The following is a 22,724-nucleotide window of genomic DNA, read 5'->3' as shown; positions in this document are numbered from 1 at the left end:
TTAAACCAACTGAATAGCTGGAAACAATGTTATTTGCAAACTTTCAGGCACAAATGCCCATCTTCAGGCACAGGGAGACTCTGCAGAACAACATTTGTGCCCAAAAGCTTGCAAAGAATATTTTTTCCAACTATTCAGTTGGTCTAATAAAAGATACCACATCTTCCCAAAGAACTTTGCCTGCCCATGTCCTTAGACCAACATGGCTACAACCAATAACCCTGAAACATTTTATCTTCTAGCATTCTGGGCATCAGAACCATCATCCTAGCAGCATAAACAATAGCAAGAGATGAGACTGTTAAAATCATATTATATTTATTACACACAGGAGATATAAAAACAACTTACCAAAATAGCATCATTTTTGCAAGTCCACAGGACCATGAAAAAAAATACGCACGTGAAGCAGACTCATGGGTTTTTTTTCGGCACTGTAGTTCCGCCTTTTTTTTTCCCCCCTCATGTTGATGAACAGAATATATTTATGCAATGAAATTTACAGATACATTACATAAAAAAGCATAATCTAGTGCTGAAAACTGCAATAACTTGGTGATATACAGTATTCCATACTGGTGCTCATGTGGAAATATATAATGTATTGCAAATAAAAATGAAGGTATAGTTTTAAATACTAAAATCAAAATAAAATAAACTCCAGGTCCACCATGAATCACACAATTCAGAGATATGAATTAGAGTCCTTTTCACTTAAACAGTCCATCTCTTCTTCTGCAGGTAGAATTCTCCTTCTCTGGCAATTGTGTTCTTGTATCAAAGCCTCTTTTTTTTTCATTTTGTGTGAGTTTTATCAGAGTCAATACCCATGGATTCCAAATGTTGGCCTGAAGCTGGCACTTCAGTGCAAATACATTAACTTTCAAATTGCATCCTTAGAGTCTCAGAGGGGTCAGTGCCAAGGCTGAAAGAGGACCATTCCCTTTAAACCATTAATGTTGTCCATATTTAGGGCAGGCTTCAGGAGTGCTTCTGTTTTAGCAGGTATTTCATTTGCCACTTTTGCATCCTTTTCTCCCCAACAAAACTAGGCTTTTCACACTGTGAAGTGGCAGGCAGTAAAGTGCTTTAACACAATGAAATATTTACATTTGGATAGATTCAGTTTTAACACTTCATGGACAAAAGTTCACAAACACTGCACCTTCTAGAGCTGGCTCTTTCATAACACAACGTGGTTCATGAAGGGCTGAATTCTGCTACTTTTTTTTACACTGGTGCAAATACAGAGCTGGTCCATTGCCAGCAACAACTTCACCCCAGTGTATTTGAACCAAGAATTTGTCCCATAACCCAAAGCTCAGGACCTGTGAAAACCTAAATAAATGTTATACATAACTGTTTTCACTGAAAGCATGACCTAATCAAACAGCAAAATTCCAAATGACACGTAGCCATTATAGCTATCCCATTGATACAAAGCTAACTTTCACTTCCACAGAATGCTGTTGGACCAAACTGATCTTACATTTCTGTCCATCCTCTTGAGCTTATGGGCATGTTTTTTCTCTCACTTCTATCAATTTAGGCTAGTGTGATGCCATTGACTTCAGGGAAGTTACTCTAGAATTGCACTAAAGTAATCAAGATGAGAATCAGGCCCTATATTTTTTAATGTAACACTGAACATTTGCTTATGTGAGCATCCTTCTAAATAATATGCAGGGGAGTAAATGAACATTGACCAGGAAGGGTTAACTTAGAAAGCCTAGGAATTGGAACACCACTCTACACATTTTGGCACCCTTTTCTTACATTCCAGTTTTCATTGTAGAGGTCTTCTGTCTGTGAAGTTTGCCTTTTGTGCATAAAGAAATGCCCTAAGTACTTGTGCACATCTAGCTGCAGTCTCTTTTTAAAATCTCCAGGACTTTTCTTCCGAGAGCTGATTTCCACTGGTGGACAAAGCTTTTCATGTTGACGATCAGTCGGCCAGTCCGGACATCCTCATGCCCTGCTACAAGGTATTCCAAGCCTGTAAATCATTAAAGTGGTCAGGGATTGTATGGTGTAGTGCTTAAAGAGGCAGCAGCACTGAATGTTCATTTAACACCTATTCTTGAGAGAAAAAAAAGCAGTGAGATCTGCAGTACATGCTGAATGCAAGCTGTGAATCTATTAGTACATTATGCACCTGTATGTAGGTAGCAAGTAACAAGAGATGTGGGCAATTAGGATGCTGGATAAAAGCTGCTCGTTTGTATGCCCTGTTTACAGAATGGTACTGCGTTCAGAACAGAAGTTACGCAATTCTGGGTTAAATTAATTCTGTTGAAGGGTTATGCACCGCTCAGATCCCCGTGAGACCTGAACAGATCACCAACTTTATCTTCCCCCTCTTTCCAGGGCCAGATGTGACTCTGTTTGAACCCCCTTCAGTAGTGTAACTACAACAGGCAAGTGGGGCACCAGAATTGCTACCTGGGAGCCGTTACCACAGCAAGGGCAGCCCTGGCCAGCCATAGGAACCAGGCAGGGCAGCACTGCACCAGGCAGTCCATCTGGGCAGTGGGGGTAAGTGGAGTGAGTGGAATGTTGCTCCCCCACTTCTGAGGAGCCTTTGCTAGAGCATGTACAGCCCTGCACTCAATATGTATGGAAGTGGCAGGGGAAAGCAAATGGGTCACCAGGATCAGCTCCCAGTGCAGCTGATGGTGCTACAGCAGCAGTGGTAGTAATAGCATCAGTAGCAGCAGTAGCCCAGGAGCCTAAGCCTTCTTTTCCACTCATTCACATGCTGCCCCCTCCCCAGTTTGGTCAGCAAACCCCCAATCTCCTGAGTGCTCACTAAGTGCCCTTCACCTCTGGTCCCCACACTGGCACAGGGTGTGTGGGCACAGGAATCCAGGCAGTGGGGTGATACTACCTGGGAAACCATGAGAATAAGTAACCATGAGAGTGGTACCATAAACCTCTCCACAGGAATGTGTTAAGCTCTAGGGCTAAAAGTAAGCATAGCTTCAGAATGCAAACTGATGAGAACAATGCAGCTTGGCAAAGCAAATATTCTTTACAAATGAAGCACAGCTAGCTAGTGGGCTTCTGATATTTAAAAATGTATAATCAGATGCAGGCGAGCATAGCAAGTTCCATATCTTTCCCTGTCAAGAATACCCACAGTCACAGGTTAAATGTTACTTGGTACACAATTAGCTGCAAGACATTCCTACAAGGTGGCATGTCTATTAGAGGCACTGGAATGGCACTTGGAGGGTGCCTGAAGGCACTTGCACTAAAAGGTGCTTCATGAAATTCTCTCTCATCCAGACATTTTAGAGAGATATTAGTGGTGCCCTTCAACATCTTGCCTGACTTTTGGATGCTTCTACCATCCAGTGAAGAGCATCTCCCCAGCATTATGGTACATGGCTTGTCTCTCAATGCCACAGTCCTGACTGTGAACTCACCTAACTTTGCTGGAATAACTCCAGTCACTTGAGAGTGGAATTGTGCCTAATACACACTTCTTTACAGGCCTAGGTTCTGATTTTGCAAAGTATTTTGCCTTGTGCCTGACTTGGAATGAATGAATCTATGTTATTTACTCACAGGTTTCCAGTTAGGCATGTCCTTGCTGAGTACCTTACTGAGTCTGGGCCACATAGGGTGGCACATTATCTAAAGAAATACTAATGGCACAAATGGGCATTAAGGCTGACCTCAAGAGGCAACTGAGGATTCCCCTGGACTAGGGTGATAATAAGATTATAGTTCATAAATTAACATCTAGAGATTGCAATGATGATTTTGTAAAAACATGGTATGGATAACCATGCTTTCCATGGACATTGTGGAGGATATTCTAGGAGTAGGAAGGAGATGTATGGGGTGGTGCTACTCTGACTTGACCCCACTAGCCCCAAGACCTTGGCAGTAGAATGCTGGCAGTGAGCCATCTTCACTTGCTCTAGGTCTCACATGTCTGTTTCTCTGCTGTATCTCGACACAACTGAGGATATAATCCTTTTTTTTTAACAAAGGAAGACTGTTTTAAAAATATGAAGCCAAAAGGGATGCAAATGGCTTTCTTTTATTCGATCCAAGTTATTATTTATTCCGTTTGACTTTCTGGGCATACCCAGTTCTCTTTTTATCAAGTAAACACAGGATATATATTAGTTTTGCCATTTGTAGGACATTTGTAAAGGCTATGTCAACAGCTCTGTTATAAATATCACTTTCCAAGAGATGTAAAATCTCTCTTAAGGAGAAAACTTGGCACATAAGCCATCAGTAAGGAAGCACAGATGATGCTGTGACTCTTACGTTTTTGTTTTTAATCTGCTCAGCTGCCTTTATGGAAGTGGAAAAAATACAACCAAAAATGTCACTGAGCTATCTCATTCCAGTCCTCCAGGCTGTCAGTTGCCTCCCAAATCCCTTGCTTTTAATTGTGAGAAACATTCTGTTTGTTCTTTGCTTATGTTTGGCAGAGCTATGATTAGGAAGTTTCCTGTTTCCTTGAGAATGACTTGAGACATTTACATATTTTGTGTTTACTGTCCTGCTAGAAAAGTTCAGTTTTGCTTATGTGCATGTCTTGGAAATATTCCTCATTGGACCTCAGCAAACGTATCATCAGAGCACAATGCTGTGGAAGTCTGATGAGTACTTTTAGTTTTCCTGGCTGGAAATTCTAAGATCCCAGCCTCTGCTCTATATCACTTCGGTTTTGTGGGACAGAGTGAAAACATGCTATTTCTTTACAGTATTTTTCTCTTTGATCTCTTTGTAATGTTTTTAGAAGATGTGTTTTCCAGAATAGCTGTGTTAGGAAATTGTTTTATGTCTGTTTTGACCGTCTCTCCTGCTGTTCATGTGTTTTATTGACCCGGAGGTTGTGAGGTTGTCTTGTTTGTCTCACTGAATACAATTTAACCTGTTAATACAGTATTGTCAACTATCCCCAAATTGAAGAGATTGGCTTAAACTCATAAGATTTGAAAAACAATGATAAATTTGGATTTCTTTTTTATTTATCTTCTTGGCTTTGAGTCTTTAAGGTGTACTCAAGTCAAACCAAACTTGTCAAGCTTTTCTCTCTAAGAGGGAGACAACGGACTTTTTTTCAATCCCAGGAGATGACATTAAAAAAACACACAACTCTTTCAAGACTTACAATGAAATCACAGGAGTTGGCAACATTCCCAGTAGGTTGACTTATGCCTGTAGTGTGAGCTGCTGTAAAGGTGAAGGATTCTACCTAGCCATTCTTACAGAAAGATCAGGGCCTTCACCCATATCACAACCTCCTTGTATTTATTCATTATTTAAACCCAATCAATTAGTTTAAAAAGAGTTTTCACTTCAAACACTTTGCCGAGTAGACAATTTAGGCAGCTACTCCAATTTTACACCCACAGTGGTATGAATAGGGCACTCGTATATCTAAACTGTGGTGCTTGGGATCAGTCATATAAAGCTGTGTAACATTGGTTCTGGTCTGTCATTGGAAGCATGCATATACTTGCATGTACAAATATAAAGCACAGCTTCCCTGAGTATATATGCATCTGGCTTCTTGTGACATTTTAGCTAGGAAATTTTCACATGGTCCCAGAGGTTTGAATACAAAAGGAGCATAAGCATAGCTGATGTCACACATCCCAGAGATGATGGAGGTGTCACTCTGATTGTTCTCCTTGATGCAACATCCTGAGCAGACGATTCTGAGTTCTTTTCATCAATTTAATTTCTAGCAAGTTTTACCTGTTGAAAACTGATGCATTTAAATGCAATTTGTGCACACACAAACTTGCATTTGACACATGGATGATAAATTGGCGACTTTGTATTTTTTATAAACCCTGGGAAGTTAGGAATGCTCTGTAACTTATCTTTACCTCACTGGATATGGAGCCCTTTTGGAGATGGAGCCCTTTTGCCTTGTCTGCTGTCTTTTCACTTCTCTGTTGGGCTGAAACTCTAGCTGGTGGTTGAAGAGAGCTGGCGATGTGTGTTGAGTTATGAAATACACCACTAAAAGGCATTCACCTAGCAAAATATGCTAGGACATACTGAGAAAAAGTTTGAGGAAGGGAGGGGGCTCCTTAGCAATACAGTCACCTGGCAGAGATCTGGTCACCAGAGAAAAGGTTTATCAGGGAGTCACTGAGGGGAAGGAGTGGGGAGCGGCAAGAAATCATAAAAGAAGCAGCAGTTGAATGCTTCAGTCTTCATTGGTCACATTCAGTAGTTCAAGCTATGGGGCAGTTGCTTGGAGTTTGAGGCTACCGAGGCAGGAGCGATTCCCTACCTTACTGAACAAAGATGGACCCTAGGGACTCTGAAGAGAAGGGCCAGCTAGGGAAGGGCACTTGATTAGGAAAGTGGTTGTTTTTCCTAATGATCCGTAAAATCTTGTGGTTTATCTTTAAGTAAAGTAAAGGTGTGATTGGGAACTTTGTGAAAAACCTTTCTGTATCTGAATGCCTCTCAAGAGTTCAACTGTAAACCAGAAGGCTCACCCTTTTGGTGGGATTCTGGGAAAGAGAGTGTTTAAGCTATGGACGAAGTCAGAACTATACCCTGGGCCTAGGCAATTGATCTTGGGGGGAGGGGGGTATTAGACAGAAGGGCCTGTGCTTTTGGAGTGAAGCTGGAGTCCAGTCCACAAGATAGGCTAGGATGTCTATGCTGTTCAAACTCCAGAGGCTTAATTCAGCCAGGGATCCAATGACTGGGTCCTGTGATGGCAATCTGGTAAATACCCAAAAAGGTGCTGGGCCAAATTTTGTAAGGGGGTGTCAAGTTCTTGGCCTTTAATAGTTACTTCAAAAGCTGCACCTTCTGTCTTCCTTCACTGTCTGAGTATGAGCTATTTTAATTTGTCAAGTGATGGAGTTTCATTTTACCCTCTGCTGGTAAAACTTATGACTCCCCATTGAAATATCAATAGGAGCAGCTCTACTTTGCACCAGCTGTGGGCCTGGACCATGCCACTCTTTTCTTTACAACTTTAATGCCAGTACAACTCTGATCAGAATCTGGCCTTTGTGTTTACTTTTGCTTTGCACATAGAAGCATTACACAATTGTATCTGTTTAATTAAAGAAGTTTATGGGATTTTTCAATTATTCCAAATCTTAAGAGCTTACAACTTGAACTCATGCCTAGGAATGCTGATTCTTCTGACCCTTGTACCATGATAAATATATTAAAGAGAGTTTCTAACCACACCTGTTCTACCTTTTGGTACATTAATGCTGGAAGCCAAATGATAGACTGTATCAAAAAAGATGACAAAATGATTACAAAAATCTTTACAATAGCATGCTATCTTTTCAATGCTTTATGGAAGGAACTACCCCCTCTGTCTTTTCTATTGCTTAAGTGTGTAAAGGAAATCACAGTGCCCAAGGTCTGCATTTTGATACAGTAATTCCTGAAATACATACAAACATTGTAGTTGAAAAACATTTCCTTAGTTATCAGTTTCTAGTTTTTCTTTGAATTGTAAAAGAGAGATTTTTAGATGGATCTTGGTTTCTATGAAAAATTCTTTTGGTGTTTCTCAGTTCCTGACATAATCAGAGGCAGAATGCACTGTTTTATGGGGATTGGTAATGATTCATTTCAAATCTAAAAGCCTGCTCACTGAAAGAAGATGAGTAAAGCTGATGAGGTTGAAGCATCCCAGCTCCCCTTAAGACAGAGCTACATGTATAACTTTCAAGTGTAAATAAATTCACTATTACTTGTGAAGGAGGAATTCTAAATATGTGCTCCCTTGGGAGTAGATCATAACTGCACAGTAGTAATATGACCTGATTTAAAACTAAAGCCTGAATGTGGGGTTATGGATCTGCAGAAAAATTAGACTTGAAAAGAGCTCTGTCTCAGAGGTGCCTGGCATGCAACTGCTTTCAGCCACCAGAGCACTGTGTGAGGTGGGGTGAGTCAGAGCAGGTTGTGGTATGGTAGTTTTACTTTACAAACAGTGATTTCACTCTTCACAGCACATGGCATGATTAAGGCTTTTCTATATAAAAATCAAAATTCCCCTCAATTTGCTTTTGGAATTTAAATGATGGAGTAAATCCGGTGCATCAGTCAGCAGGCACTCTAAATTAAATACACTAGGGGGATGGGATAAAAGAACGAGGAAGAGATCAGTATGAATATGATGGGGATGTGCTATTCACAGAGTCAAAACCAAATACCTACCAGGATTAAGGATTGGACAAGTACAGCCTCTGTTAGTCCAGGATTCTGGGTAGAGCGTCCGCTTTCCTCGGAGAATTTTAAGCTTTGTCGATTTCAACACTTTCTTGATCTTCACGTTGACTTCTGCATGTGAGCCCTTGTCATGAGCTGATAAAATCTTTGTTTTTACCACTGGGAGGAAATATGTAAAAAAACCAGAAATCTATAAAATGTCTTTTGCTCAGCTCTTTCTAACACAGTGCTGGGCAGCAGCATTAAAGACCAGTGTGTATGGTCCTTGTAAAATTAGCCTGGCACATGTCAAAACTTCATTCTTGCCTGTGTGTCTTATGGTCAGAAGGGTGACATGCAGAACTACATCAAAGCTTTCTGTTGCTGGAGAGAAAGCTGGAGTAGCTTTACTTGAACAGCAACTATGGCAGATGCCAGGTCAGCCTATACTCACTGTCAAGGTCAGTGAGTCTCAAATAGACAAATGGTGCCCCTGGCTGCTCCTCTGGGGGCTCTGGCTCCTGCCCTCTGCTCCATACCAGCCCCTGCAGAGAGCACCCAAAACAGTGTGCTCTGTGGTGGGGCAAAATGGACATGGGGCTGTGGAACTGTACTTTTCAGTCTGGCTTGCTTTTCTGCTCTTCCTAAGCTCCTAGAGCTTGTGGGAGAGGCTGAGGGGGCAGGTGGCTCCTGTTGCTGGCATGCAAGTTGCCAGAGGAACATCCACTGTGGTGGGGGCTGCATTTGCCCCCTCAGATACAGATCAGCAGCAGGGAGGGGGCAGACAGTGGAAAGAGTAGGACACAGCAGAGTTCTGCTCCTGCTGCCCTTAGATGACACCAGCTTCTGCACCTCCAGTAGCCACTATCACCCCCTTCTGCCTCCTGCAGGTGTATCTGCCTCCTTCAGGGAGTCTAATGACCTAATCGCCAAGCTCTCCAATCTGTCCCTGCCAACACAGAGCACCATGTGACATCCCCCACCATGCTCTCAGACATGGCCTCCCACCCCACATATCCTTTCGAGGTGCCCTGGGGTGTGAGGAGAAAGAAATGCACTACTTTTTAAAATGGGATGCTGCTATGCTCAGAAATGTGATGGAGGAGGGCTAGAGTCAAAAAGGTCGAGAATGACTTTTCAAGTGAGATGCTGAGCAGCAGCCAACAGCTGCTGGGCACCTGGTTGCTGCCACTGAGATCAGTAGAAACAGCTGCTTGCTCAGAACCTCTGAAAATCAGGCTTCTAAAGGGGGGCTGAAGAACTCAAGGTCAGGCTCCCATTTTTGCAAAATTGTTACATGTGCATAAAGCAGAGTGAGAAACCTCAGAAGAACATGGCCCTCATCCTGTCTGCTGAGCTACCAACCCTCCTGTACAAAACCCTGTAGGTACCACTTTCATGCTAGGTAAGGGGCTGCAGAAGTGACCTCTGAGACAGCAATGATATTTGCCTACAGTGGTATTTAACAGCTTCTTATGAGGTTGCTTTGTTTGGAATCTGTGTTAAAAAGCCTGAGAAGACTCTCTTCCAGTGCAGACTCCCTCTTCAAGCTTGTGATGTGCCCTACAATTCATCTCTCTGTAATTTAGCTGACACCCTTGAACACTGAGTGATGAAAGGGTGGGAGGCCTGAGTGCACTTTAGATAAGATTTATGAAGTTGTTTTTTACTTTTATTTCTTATCTTTTGCAAGATTAAACACTGTCACTATCGCAGGCAGGAAGCAAAGCAAAGCAGGCTCAGATATTTTTTCTAATACCACTAAGCCGGGGCCATATTTCAGTGATATGCGGCCCCTTGAACTTCTCTCCGTGGGTCACACTGCAGTTGGCAATAGTATGGATTATTTCTCAATGCATTTTAAACCCTAGCACGAGACTGAGCAGGTGCAAGAAATGTTGAAAGCTTATGAAATGAAGGGAGTGTTGTACAAAGCATTCCTTCCTTGGTATGGTGTGAGGAGACAGTTCATTGGTACTGCCTGGAGGAATCACTGCAGACAAACTTTTCTCTTTACTCCTATAAATCTCAATATGCAAATGTACTAATCTTATCCCATTTCAAAAGCTTTCAGCTGTTCTTGAAGGGATGTGGGGTGGACCTTAAAAGCTAGGAGAACTGCCTTTTCTGTGAAGGCAGAAAGGGGTCTGTCACTGTCACTAGCACTCCCTCCTATGATGCATCAGAGCCAAGACTGAGTGGCTTGCTTGTAGACAGTGGTTTTCCCTTGAGTATCAGCACTTGATCAGTGAGATAGGAAGGGGAACAAGATGCTTTATTATGGCTGACCTTAATACATACACTAATACTTAACACGCTGTACAGAGAGAGAGAGATTTTAGATTTTGTTGAGTCCCAAATATAGAGGTGATAAGCATCAAATTACTTATATGCTTTTTGCATTGAAATACAGTTTCAGGGTTGCAAGAAAGGCAAGCCAGAGTGCCAGATCCATAAATAAATCACTAATTAGCTTCATAATTGCTTCTTTAAGAATATCCTGGGTTTGGTCAGGACTGAGATAAATTGGTTATCTACAAAGTGATGTGCTTGCTGAGCTTTCCTGAGAATCCCTCCCCATTTCCCACCCTATGACTGTTTTTTCTTGCAGTACATTATGTAAGCTTTCTGACATTCTTCAGTGTATGCTAGTTTAATCCAGTTCTGTGGGGTGCAAACCAGTCCAACTCTTCTCATACCCTTATACAGATTCATAAAATAATCCATCTCAACAGTAATAACTTTCTCTTGCGACTTACCATAAGTATACTTCATTCCACAGAAGACCTGGGGATTCCCTAAAACTTGTTCTTTACATTCACATTTACCTATGAAAAGAAAACAAACAAATGCTTCATAGTGTGAGATAATATTTGAAGAGAAAGGTGGACTAAGCCAGTCAATAGGTACTGGGGCATATAGCCTTCCTGAGTGGGTAGTGATTTTGATGAGGCCAGGTTTTTACCCTGGTGCTCTGAAGCACATGCTTATCTTTCAGAACACAATGACATGTTAAGCTTATTTATGACCTGGTTGGAGTTTTCCCATTTTTACTTTTCAATAATATAAACTCTTTAATCACCCAAGACTCTGCTCCACCCAAGAATTTCCCGTGCTGGAGGAATGTTCAGGAAAAGAGATCCACAATTGCCTTCAAGATATAGGAGTGATGCCAGGGGTGGTGAGCCCAGAGACTTCCCAATGAAGTAAATTATATCTGTAGTATACCCCTCTATTCCATAGTAAATCCTCTGGAACTAGGGGTCTGCCAGGGTTTTTGTGCTAAGCCCCTGACCTACCAACACATTACTCAGGAGCTTAACTTTCTACGAGTAGTTCCACATAGACTTCAACAGGATGTACTCCTGGGCTCAACATTAATCACGGTGCTTTCCACATAAGATACACTTAAAAGGTCTTAGTACAGGAACATAAAGTTGTGGATAATTATTCTGCAAGGCAAATGAGTTGTTTTTGTGACTGAAATAAAGAAAAGCAAATTGCCTGTTATTTTTTTAAAACCTAAGATAAATGGGTGGAAGGCAGGTTTTTGTCCCTTCCCACCCCACTGACTTGTTTCCAAGATTTTTAGTACAAAGTAGTGCAAAAAATGACAGTTGCATGCTTACTTGAACAAATGTAACTATTTCAAAAGAGCATGTGTACTGTCATCCGTCTACAATACAAAGAGGCCCCAATTGTGGAATCATTACATTGATGAATAGTAGTCAAAGGGACTACTTGTCTGAGTAAGCACTTGCCAGCAGAAAAATTGCATGATTAGCCCTAATAATAATCATATACACCAGCAATAGCAGATGATTAGCTACTAGACAAATAACTTCCCAAGTTGAAACTGCACCTGAAATGTTCAGTAGTTAGGAACCAGGTCATAAACCACAATTGCTGCCATCCTTAATCAGGTTGTCTGGGAAAATTATGCTGATGTTTTAGAAATGTCTTAATTGCATCTCAAATTAATTTAGTATCACATTGTTTTAAAAAAACTGTTTACTCAATGGGATGTGACAGTTCTATGTAAATGTGACATAAGAGACCTCCTTAAAATATTACAGCAAAAGCAAGACAAAACAAACATCAGCATTTCAAAACAGAAGCCCCAAAATCAGAGCTCAATCTGAAAATCTAGGTAGATGCTCTAGCTACCAATCCCTACAGCCATGTTTTAAAATGAAAGTGTTTAGACATTGGATATTCTTTTATTAATGTACCAAATAATTCTTTTAATGTTTCTTAGGCTTTTTTTTTTGGTAGCTGAATAATACTAGGTGTTGGACAATACATTATTTACTGCCACCTTTGCCAAGACATTAATCCAAACCAATGCTCTGTTGCCTTTTCACAAATCACTTCAAAAAAATCTTTCCTTGTTCCTAGGAACAATCTCTTAGTAACAGGCATGGGGATGAGAAAAATATTTGAATCAGTTATCTCACCTGAATGCCGAAGAGCTGAGAATCCTTGTTCATCTTCCCATCCCCATCTTGGCTCACTTTCATTAAATACTGAGTGGAAATCAGGTATCTCATGATGCCAGTATATATCCGCACTGTTTCAAGGAAAGGAAACCATGAATATTTCTTATGGAGTTAACAGTCAAAGTCAAGAGAATTCTCACACTTACTGTTAACTCTCTATTTCCCAGAAATTGGTCTAGAAGTTTCTCCAGATGCATTGATATAATAGAACTATTTTGTGTGTTTTATGAAGTGAAACATTTGGTCATTGTACACTCCTAAATTTGTACTATGACTCCATGGGTGGTATAAAGTAATATTTTAGAACTCAGTGCATATAATACAAAAGGTCCACAAAATTATGTATTTATATACCTTGGCCTAAAGATAGTACTAGGCCTCCTTAGGTAGCTTGATTTAAAATGCATTATTCTCCAGCATCTAAGAGATTGACTTTGCTTCTTCTGAAGTCTATGGGAGTTTTGTCATTGACTTCATGGGAGCAGGAGTGAGCCCCTCATTCTTGCTTCAAAATACAGTGAGTAACATGGAAGAAAACTACAAAAACCCAAAAAGGTACCAGAACCAAATACCTAGATGGAAGGGGAGACTACATGTCATGACCTGTGTTACTACAATAGAAACGGCCCACTCTCCTGATATATCATTATTCATAACTTAAATGTATTACAACCACCAATCCTGTTTCTCTGTCATCTAAAAGGCTGATGATGCAATGAGGCTGACAATGGTGAGGCCAACATGTCCCCTCTGCATAGGCTTACAAGGCTGAATGGACGTCTTGCTTTAATAGAAGCCACTCTGATGGCCCTTAATGGGCTCTGTGCTCCACAGGAGAACAGGTAGGGAGGACAGGGGAAGGGGCCAAGTGAAACACATAATTGGCTGTGTGCTGCCACACTGCCCATCCTCTGCCCTGCTATAACAACACCTTCTGCGTTCTCTCTGTGATGACTATGGAACAGTTGTAGAACAACTTAGCTAATGGCAGGAGAGTTACAGCTGGTGTTGTGTGCTCACGACAGGGAGCAGTTCCATATAAACACAGGTATAGCACCCTGCTTGGAGGGAGGAGCACAGGCATAGCAGCAAGCAGTGCAGAGGAGGCAAAAGGAAATCAGCCTGTGCTCCTGGCTGGACTGCTAGCAGCAATTGCAGCAATTCTGTGAATCATTCTTTTTATTAATAGCCAATGTAGTTCTAAGAAACATGGGGTCTTCCATGATGATACCTGTGGCAGGAAGCCACCTTTGTTTCTCCCCAAAATCTCTGCTCTGTGACAATTTGATTAGGGTGGGCCCAGCAAAGGAGACACACCTTTACCCTATCTCTTTAGGCTAAATAACCTGAAATGGATACATTCCTGAGGGAGGGGGGAAACCTGCTCCCTCTGCCTACGTGACTGGCATCAGCTACCTGGGTGAGGGGCATCTACCTGGTGGGCTTGATTCTGCCCAGCAACTAGTGATGTATTTCAAATTGGTTGGCCTACAGCCAACAGGTGCTGGTCTCCATTGGACCAGGTGAATGAGGTCACAGGGGCTATATAAGTTAAGACTGCCCAGGAGGAAGGGGCAGCAGCCATGTGGCAGACTCAGACTGAGAGAGGAGCTTGACCATCTGAAACTGGCTCTCTCCCCCATAACTCATGAGCTAGGAATGGCCTGCCTCCAGAGGGAATCTCCAACAGCCTCTGGATGATGCTTGTGAGTAAGCTACTCGAGATCTGGTTAGATATATAGCTGGCAGTAACTCCGATGCATGATCAAAAGGCAACCTCACCCAGACTGTTTTGCTCTATGGGATTTCTATGATATTGCTCTGTCTTGTACCCTATTTTCACCTTACCCCCTATAATCAATAAAGCTCTCCTTTGTGACTGGTGTAGGAGACTTATTGAGGGGTGGGTCTAAATTATGTCTCAGGGCCCCTTAGGTCTGCCGACTAAGAGGGACTTTCCTTTTTGGCCCCCAACTTGGGGAAGTGCCCCAAGTGCTTGTACTGGGTCGAGTACCCGTCAGACTATTAGGCCTGTGTTTCCCCGAGGACACTGGACCGAGACAGTTCCTTCTCGGGGTGGTGGCAGCTTACGTTACCTCCAGTCTAGCGAGTGTGCTCCAGGAAGGGGGTCAGCCAGATGCGAGGTGCCCTAGGGAGGCACTCAGAGCCTGGAAGGTGGTCAGGCACAGGGAGGTGGGTGGCTCAATGCAGGAGCGCCCCCTACTGGCCTGCCACAATACCCACCATGAGGCACAGGAAACAAGCTTTCAGTTGTCTGTGACTCTCTCTCAACAGATTACTCCATGGGAGGAGTCTGCTCTGGCCCAGTACTCGCAATAGGGTTTTGTTCATATGCTGTAGTGTATATCATGAGAGTTTCTGTAGTTTAAACCCAAATAAGGTCTCTTTTTAAAATCTGGGGAATGAGTATCCATGATGTAATTGTCTGCGTGTCTAGAGCAGTGGTTCTCAACGTTTTTAGCCTCAAGGAACCCCCCTTCATAGTTTTTTGGAATTTAGGGGTACCTTGGCTGAGAACCACTGTGCTAGAATCTAGCTGGTGTTAAGTGAAGGCAGGAGGAAGGCCCTCACTTCACTGTGCCTTGATTATTCCACCATCTACCTCCTCCCAGCACCTGGTCTGTACCTGAGGGGGGCAGGTGCTGCTCCTCTGGGGAGCAGAATGCCAGTGACCAGAGCCTCATGCACAGTCAGTCCCTCCCACCAGCCCTGGGAGCATGGCAGGAGGGGAAGGGGACCTGGAGACAAGCTAGGTTGAAAAGGGCAGTTCCATGGCCCTGTGGCTGCCCAACCGCTCCTGCACGTGCACACACAGCACTGCACACTGCTAGGAGCATGGGGGCTGGCATGGGAGCTGCCAGGGGACGGGGATCAGCTCTGGGCACTGCTTGTCCGAGGGATGCTAGGGTTGCTCCGTCATGTGAGAGGAGCAGCAACAGCTCACTTTCTGCCATGGTATCTGGGCATTGTAGCACCCTTAGAAGGATCAAGAATCACTGGTCTAGAGCAATAATATGCCCACTCACCTGCTGATGCAGTCACCTGTAAGTGGGTCACAGCTTCCAGCACAGTCGCATGGCCTGCAACCATACTCTCCAAAGCCCCAGTATCCCACCATACACTGGTCACACTGAGGACCTGCCACTCCAGGCTTGCAGGGGCAATCACCATTGCTGGGGTCACAGAAGGTACTTGTGCTGAAGGGAAGCATAGCTGATCCAACACGATGGCAGGAACACACTGGAGTATCAAAACACACATGAGGGAAGTGTATGCATGTTGGAAAGTGAGCACAACAAGGCGTTTATGCAAACAGATTTGTTCACCCATCTCAGGGCTGAGTTTGATGTACCTATTATTTTACATTACTAGGGGCAAAGAGTAAATAAGTAGGTTGATATAATTATCAAAGGGAATATATTGCTACATTATTGAAAAGTCACAGTTTTTTCCTCTGTTTTTTCTTGACAGAAATGCAAAACCTCTGAGATGAAATAGTGTGAGACACATGCCAAACCACTAATGGATCTAATAATGATTATGAGGTTTCTGGACTTTCTTTTCTTTACTTGCATGAACCTGAACAAAATAATTCCCTCTGGAAATGGCAAGACTTTGACTAAGTATGATCTATAACAAAAGTTAATTTATTCTGGGCTTGCATTATGTTTTGCCAGAAGTGAGCAGTACTAAATTAGGACATATAAGAACTGCCATTTACTGGGTCAGACCATAGGTCCATCTTGCCCAGTATCCTATGTCATACAGGTGGAGATAGTGAGTGCTGAAAGGGAGAGTGGACTGGGTATGACCAGGGTTTTGCCTCTGTTCCTCTCCCACGTGCAGCTTCCAGCATTTAGGGCACAGACAGAATTGCAGCTCCCTGCTGTAACTGAGAGCATTTTGCAGGATGCGTGCTGAGTTACTACAATCCCCCGGACCAAACAGAAGTTCACTGTTGGTTTTAGGGAGGAGGGGAATCTAGCCACTGGCTCAGAGCCTGCAGCCAGTTTCCCCTAGCAGTGCCCTCTGCTCCTTGTGAGGCTGTGCTGTTTTCAGAATGGGAGTGGGGAAAGGGAGCTCATTCTAGGGGTTTCTCATACGGCACCGGAGAGTGGGGTGGGTGAATTGGAGCCCCCTTGCCACTTCAGAGGGCTCCAATACACCCATTCCTCCCTCCAGCAGGGACTGAAAAAACCCCTGACTGAGCTTCTTCTTCTCCCTTCCCCCCTCCCATTCTGAAAACAGTGACAGGCTGGGAGGCAGCACAGAAAGAAGTTACAGGAGAGGAAACATCTTCATCTGACCCCTCATGCAACGAGGGCTCAGATTTTCACTTGACCGGCCATTTTTGAAGCAGTCGTGTACTTGTGTTTAGTCATGGCTATAGACCACTTTCTGTGGCCTGATCTGGTGAAAATTTTCACTTCTATTTGCACCCTTAAGGTCTAGTAAGTTCTGATTCAGAGGCTGTATCCCTAACTCCCATGCTCAACAGCTACTGATGCACCTTTCCTCCAATAATTTGTCCAATCTCATTTTTGGATCTGGCAAAGCTGTCAGCTTCCATAATATCTTGTGGCAATGAGTTACATACTTTAATTACCTGCTGTGTGAAAAAGAAATTCCTTTTGTTAGTTTTAAAATTTGAAGTTTCATTTTGTGACCCCTTGTTCTTGTATTGTGAGAGACAGTAAATAATAAATCCCTCTTTACTTTCTCTTCACTGTTTACTATTTTGTAAACCTTTATATAATGTTCTTCCTCAAGTGTCTCTTTTCTAAGCAGAATAGGCCTTGCCTCTTTAGTTACTCCTCTATGGAAGCCCCTCCATACCACTAATTATCATTGTTGCCCTTCTCTATTCAAGATGTGAATGCAACGTGGATTTAGTCAGCTTTTAGCACCACAATCCTACTTCAGCAAAGTATCTATGCACCTCATTGTATGATGTGCATTTAAGTATCTTGTGGAATCAGGATTTGGATACTTTTCCACTCTACAGAAGTGAAGCCTAGTGTACCTACTTTTTGAAGTCACAATTAATATCCTTATTGTTGCAAGAGGAGTTGAAATAAATCATTAAAAAAACCCAAATGATAGAAAAATAGGTCTTCTTTGTCATTCTTCTTTCAAAACAAATTAAACTAGATATTTTGAAGTGCTGAGTAAAAAAAATGAACACACTGATAACGAAGGGCCACAATAGCTACAAATGCCATTCAGTTCTTGTATAAAACCTGAAACATGGATTTTCCAGAGGTGTGTTCGTTTTATGGACTGAAATCCAAAAACACTCATTGTTATTGATCAAGGAGGAGATTCTATTCTTTGATGTTTCTCTACTCTGCTCAATAGTCTCTTATCGCAGCAGTTCTCCATTTTACTGGAAGGTGTTAGAAGTGTTTTTTTCTGAAGATCACAGTGTGAGTCAGTACAGCAGTCAGAAGGATTACTAGCTAGTGAGGTGACTTTGGAAGGGAGTTGGGGCATGAGAATGAAGAGGCAAATCCTGCACCCCAGAATGGAGGAATTTGAAAGCAGCACTGAAAGGGAAAGTTTGAAATATTCCTTCTCTTCCTTCTTTCTGCTCCCTTTTTAAATTTTTCAGGCATTATCTGGATTTCTTGTTGGAAAAAGGGGGAATTGGAAACAATGGAAAAAGGGGAATTCTGGGGGAAAATGTTGATAGAAATTAAATACCAAAAGATTTAGATTTGGAAAGATTATCATAATACTGTTTGGGAGCTATAGTTCTGCTGTCTCATGCTCCTATTCTTCATTTTAGCTTGTGTCCCAGGTTAGACAACATCTCCCATGACACAACATTTTCTCTCTTTCTGAAAAGCAGAAGCTTCATTAGAATCTCTAGCCCAGACACTTTGCGGAAATGTAGTCCAGCTGGGGAGCTCACCGCAGAGAGGAGTACAAGGGCATGAGGCAACACAGTTACCACCAAGGATCTGGGTTTTCTGTCTCCCATGGAAAAACGGAGAAAACCATGGATTTTCCCCTTTACTGGAGGAAAACACAGATTTCTCATTTTACTGGAGAATTTTGCAGCTTTGCAAAGAGCCCTCTGCAGGCTGGCAGACGCCTAGCCTGCAGGGGGCTGGGAAGGAACAGGAGGAGGGTGGTCAGGCAGGGAGCGCCATGTGCATGTATATGCACATGGCCTCCAGGCAGCCTGCAGGTAAGTAGGGGTGGTGGGAGATTGAAGCCCCCATAGGGAGAGAGGGAGGGAGCTAGGCAGGGCTGGGGCTTACCAGACAGTGCATGGGGCTTGGGGCCTGGGGCTGCAATGCACAGGGTTCCAGTGGAGAGCGGGGCAGGGTTGCAGGCAGCTCATTTGGGGGAAAACTGGGGGGAGGGGCTAGCTTCCTGCTGCTCTGTGCACTCTTGGGGGCAGGGGGGACCCATGCCCCCCAGGCTGGTATGCAGGATGTGGAAGGCTTGAGCTCCCACTCTGCTGCCCTCCCCCAGAGCCTCCACAGCCTGGCGGGTGCGACTCAGCACTGCAGGGAACAGTGGAGCCACATGGGGGATCTCCTTGCCATTGCAAGCTCCGCCTTGACCTGGAGACATTCACTATGTGCATAGCAGCAAGAGGGGCAGTGGTGCAGGGTTGCGCCCTTCACTGCTGCCACGTGGGCAGGGGATGCATCACCAGAGCAGCACGGAGCTCACAGCAGCAAGGAGGTTCCTGCGTGGCTCTGCTGTTCCCTGCAGTACTGGGTTGCACCCGCCGGGCTGTGGAGGCCGTGGGGGAGGGCAGCAGGGTGGAAAGCCTGAGCCTGCAGCCTGAGCCTGCCCCTGCCCTGCACACAGATCTGGGGGCACGGGTCCCCCTGCGAGTGTGCAGAGTGGCAGGGAGCCGCCTTCCCCCCCATCAGGCAGGCAGCAGTGGTGGAAGCTGGACTCTGTGTTGCTCCACTGCAGCAGCGCTGCCTCCTTCTGGGGACAGGCCCCATAGCCCTGGCAGCTAGAGGCCCCCTCCAGCTGGGGTGGGGGGCGTGAGTACAAGCAGGACCGGTGGGCTGTGGGGGAGGCTTAAGGGGCATAAGCAGGGCCAGGGGACTGGGCGGGGGGAGTGAAGGGCACCAGCAGGGCTGGGGTTAGGGGAACTGAGGCGTCTTTAATTTTAAATCACAGATTTTAGGGTTTTTTAATCAGAGAATTTGGAAGCTTTTTTTATCAGAGAATTTGCAAAATTTTTTATCAGGAAAAACTGGGCTCCCTGGTTATTACTCCCAGGAAGCACAGCAGGAGCATTTCAAAATAAATATTATTTCCATTTCCTGAAATTTGATTTTTGATGAAAAAACAAACTCAAGATGCTTATGGAAAGCTGGCACTTTTTATGCAAATATTTTCATGTAAACCAAAGCACAACTTTCCATGGGGGAGGGGTTGAACTTTGTTACTGTGGAGATAAGAAAAGGTTAGGTACTGCATACAGCATAACCAGGCTTTGCTTTAAAATGCTTATTGCTATGCACATATCTTTTAATCTGATCTGATGACATTTTTGTGGTTTTCAGGGTTTGACACACCTAAATTAGAGCTTTTAATATTAATTCATCTCTAATATTGGCAGTCAGTTTACAGTAGTGATGGTTGTTCCAGAATCTATGCCAAAACACTCCAAACCTTCTCCACCCCTGCCAGTCCCAAACTAATATAATTACATCAAATTAGAAGATTAAAACACCTCTTCACAAACTGCATAACTAGCTGCAGGCAGTAAACTCTAGTGTCTCTAATAACATTGTTTTCAACAGTGCTCACTGAGGCTTTCACACCTTTCTCTTGAAATCCATACCTGACACCTGCATCCAAATGCTCCATTTTCTTATTAGATGTAATGGATATTTATGACATTCTTCAACTCCTTTACAGGAAGTAAAATCATTTACCTTCTTCAGGTCTCTGGCACTCAGTGGAATAATTTTATGAGCAAGATAAGTGGGTTGACAGTTAAGTCAACAGAGTTCTGTTTCCTTCATCCAGTGATAAATCTGACCCAGTACACTACATTTTAGTTACAAGTTTTTCACATTTCTTCCATAAAAGGTGCATTTTGGAGACTGACTTCCACAGCTTAATGGATTCCTCCCATCTTTGTGGAGGTTGGATCAGAATACCCTTGAAATCCCTTCCAGCCCTATGATTCTGCAATAACATAGGTAGATAGTTGCTAAAATTACATCTATGAATACTGTTATGAAAGATCCAATATGAACACAGGAAGAAACTGGACTCAATTAATGGCAAACTCAGTTAATTTTATTTTCTTAATTTCCCTTTTACAGCCAGAAAGACTCATCTTTTCAAAGACATCTCAATCTTACAGTTGCTTGCCTAATTTGTTATGTGTTGATTTGGAAGCAGATGCAAAACTATTTTCTCCAAAAACCCTAGCAGTGAAGCATTCACATGTGTTATGGGGGCTGTAGCTCTGACGCAGGTCTCAGGTATAAAACTTCTTTTCATTACTGAACTGAGGTAAAGAGGCTTTTGTGCAGGTCAGTTTTGTCACTGGAAGCTGATTTGCCAGTTATATAAAGAGAAACTACAAGTTCTCAGTCTCCTCACTTTCCCTAGAAAAGAATTTTTTTTTTCATTTCCTGAGGGTTAAGGGGCATAAAGATTATTCAAGCAATGCAACAACTCTTCATCTTAACTAGGATGCTCAGTTCTGCAGTGGTACTTCAGTAGGGGGCATGGCTACCTGGTGATCGACTTCCTGTCGATTCTGAGCCAGATAAAAACCCAGGATGATGTTCTAGAGCAGGGGTTTTCAACCTTTTTGCACCATGGTACCCCCAGACAGCCAGACATGGAGCAATGTACCCCCAGTCACCGAGCGGAGTGGGGGTGGGTGTGGCAAGCAGCTCGACGCCAGTTGGTGGCAGCCAAGCTGGTGGTGCCTGCGTGGCAGCACAGGATGGTGTGTGATGGTGCTCCATCCCTGCCCACTTGCATGTACCCCCTAGAGCCATCTCAACTACCCCCAGGGGGTACATATACCCCCAGTTGATAATCCCTGTTCTAGAGCCTTACAGACCCTTTCCCAGGACTTACTCTTCTGGATTTGGCCAGACCAGAATTACAAAAAAGAGAAAGGGGGGAAAAGGGCCATTAAGTCCACATCAGGCTCAGCCTTCGATGAGACTGTATAAGCACAAAAGCCAGCTATGACTAAACTCACCAGGAGACTAATCTGTCTCTTCCACAGATTGTAATGTAATATTATGAAGAGGCCAAGTTGCATCAGTGTAATACTGTATACAGGTTTCCCTCAGTTTATGTGGTACATGCGTTCCTGGAGAATGGGGCATAAATTGAATTCACATAAAGCGAACCCATTTTACAATGTAACAAATAGGGATGGGTTCCCATGCTGGTGAGAGAGGGAGTGAAGCTGGGACTATGGAAAGGGCAGGGGGAGGGGTGCCGCTCCCGGGGCTACACAAGGTGGCAAAGCAGAAGGAACAGGGCAGCACTTATCCCAGCCCCAGCTGCAGCGGCCCCAGGAGCGGCCTGTACCAGGGCACAGTGCAGCCCACAGGGCTCTGCCTGTCCCCACCCACCCCAGCTCCTGCTGCAACAGCCCTGGGAGCGGCTGATGCCAGCTGCCTGTAGCTGCTGGGCTGCACCATTCCTGGGTGCAGGCAGCTAGCATCAGCCGCTCCCGGGGCTGCTCCAGCATGGACTGAGGTGAGTGTGGACAAGCGGAGCCCCGGGCAGCACAGCACTCACTCCAGCCCCAGCTGCAGCGGCTCTGGGAACAGCCAGCACCAGCTGCCTGTAGCCACTGGGCTGCACTGTGCCCTGAACCCCACAGGGCTCTGCCTGTCCCCACTCACCCCAGCTCCTGCTGCAACAGCCCTGGGAGTGGCTGATGCCAGCTGCCTGTAGCTGCTGGGCTGCACCATTCCTGGGTGCAGGCAGCTGGTGTCAGCTGCTCCCGGGGCTGCTCCAGCACAGGCTGGGGTGAGTGCTGTGCCCTGTGCTGCTCAGGGC

General features: G+C 44.0%; 1 protein-coding gene across 2 annotated transcripts in view; it reads right to left on the bottom strand.

The window, feature by feature from the left end:
* Window positions 1–301: 301 nt before the first annotated feature.
* The window catches only part of NTN4 (netrin 4), an 86,058-nt gene continuing 63,635 nt past the window's right edge, over window positions 302–22,724 (bottom strand). For both annotated transcript variants that reach the window (XM_090042879.1, XM_090042880.1), the window contains 5 exons: window positions 15,725–15,938; window positions 12,636–12,748; window positions 10,938–11,006; window positions 8,188–8,358; window positions 302–1,996 (listed from right to left, as the gene is read on the bottom strand). In XM_090042879.1, the coding sequence (XP_089899005.1) occupies window positions 1,860–1,996; window positions 8,188–8,358; window positions 10,938–11,006; window positions 12,636–12,748; window positions 15,725–15,938 (704 nt within the window). In that variant the 3' untranslated portion in view covers window positions 302–1,859. The remainder of the gene's footprint in view (window positions 1,997–8,187; window positions 8,359–10,937; window positions 11,007–12,635; window positions 12,749–15,724; window positions 15,939–22,724) is intronic.

Source organism: Crocodylus siamensis, chromosome 4 (genome assembly GCF_052110815.1).
Source record: "Crocodylus siamensis isolate JL-2025a chromosome 4, ASM5211081v1, whole genome shotgun sequence".
NCBI lineage: Eukaryota > Metazoa > Chordata > Crocodylia > Crocodylidae > Crocodylus > Crocodylus siamensis.
This window is presented reverse-complemented; position numbering and strand designations above follow the sequence as displayed.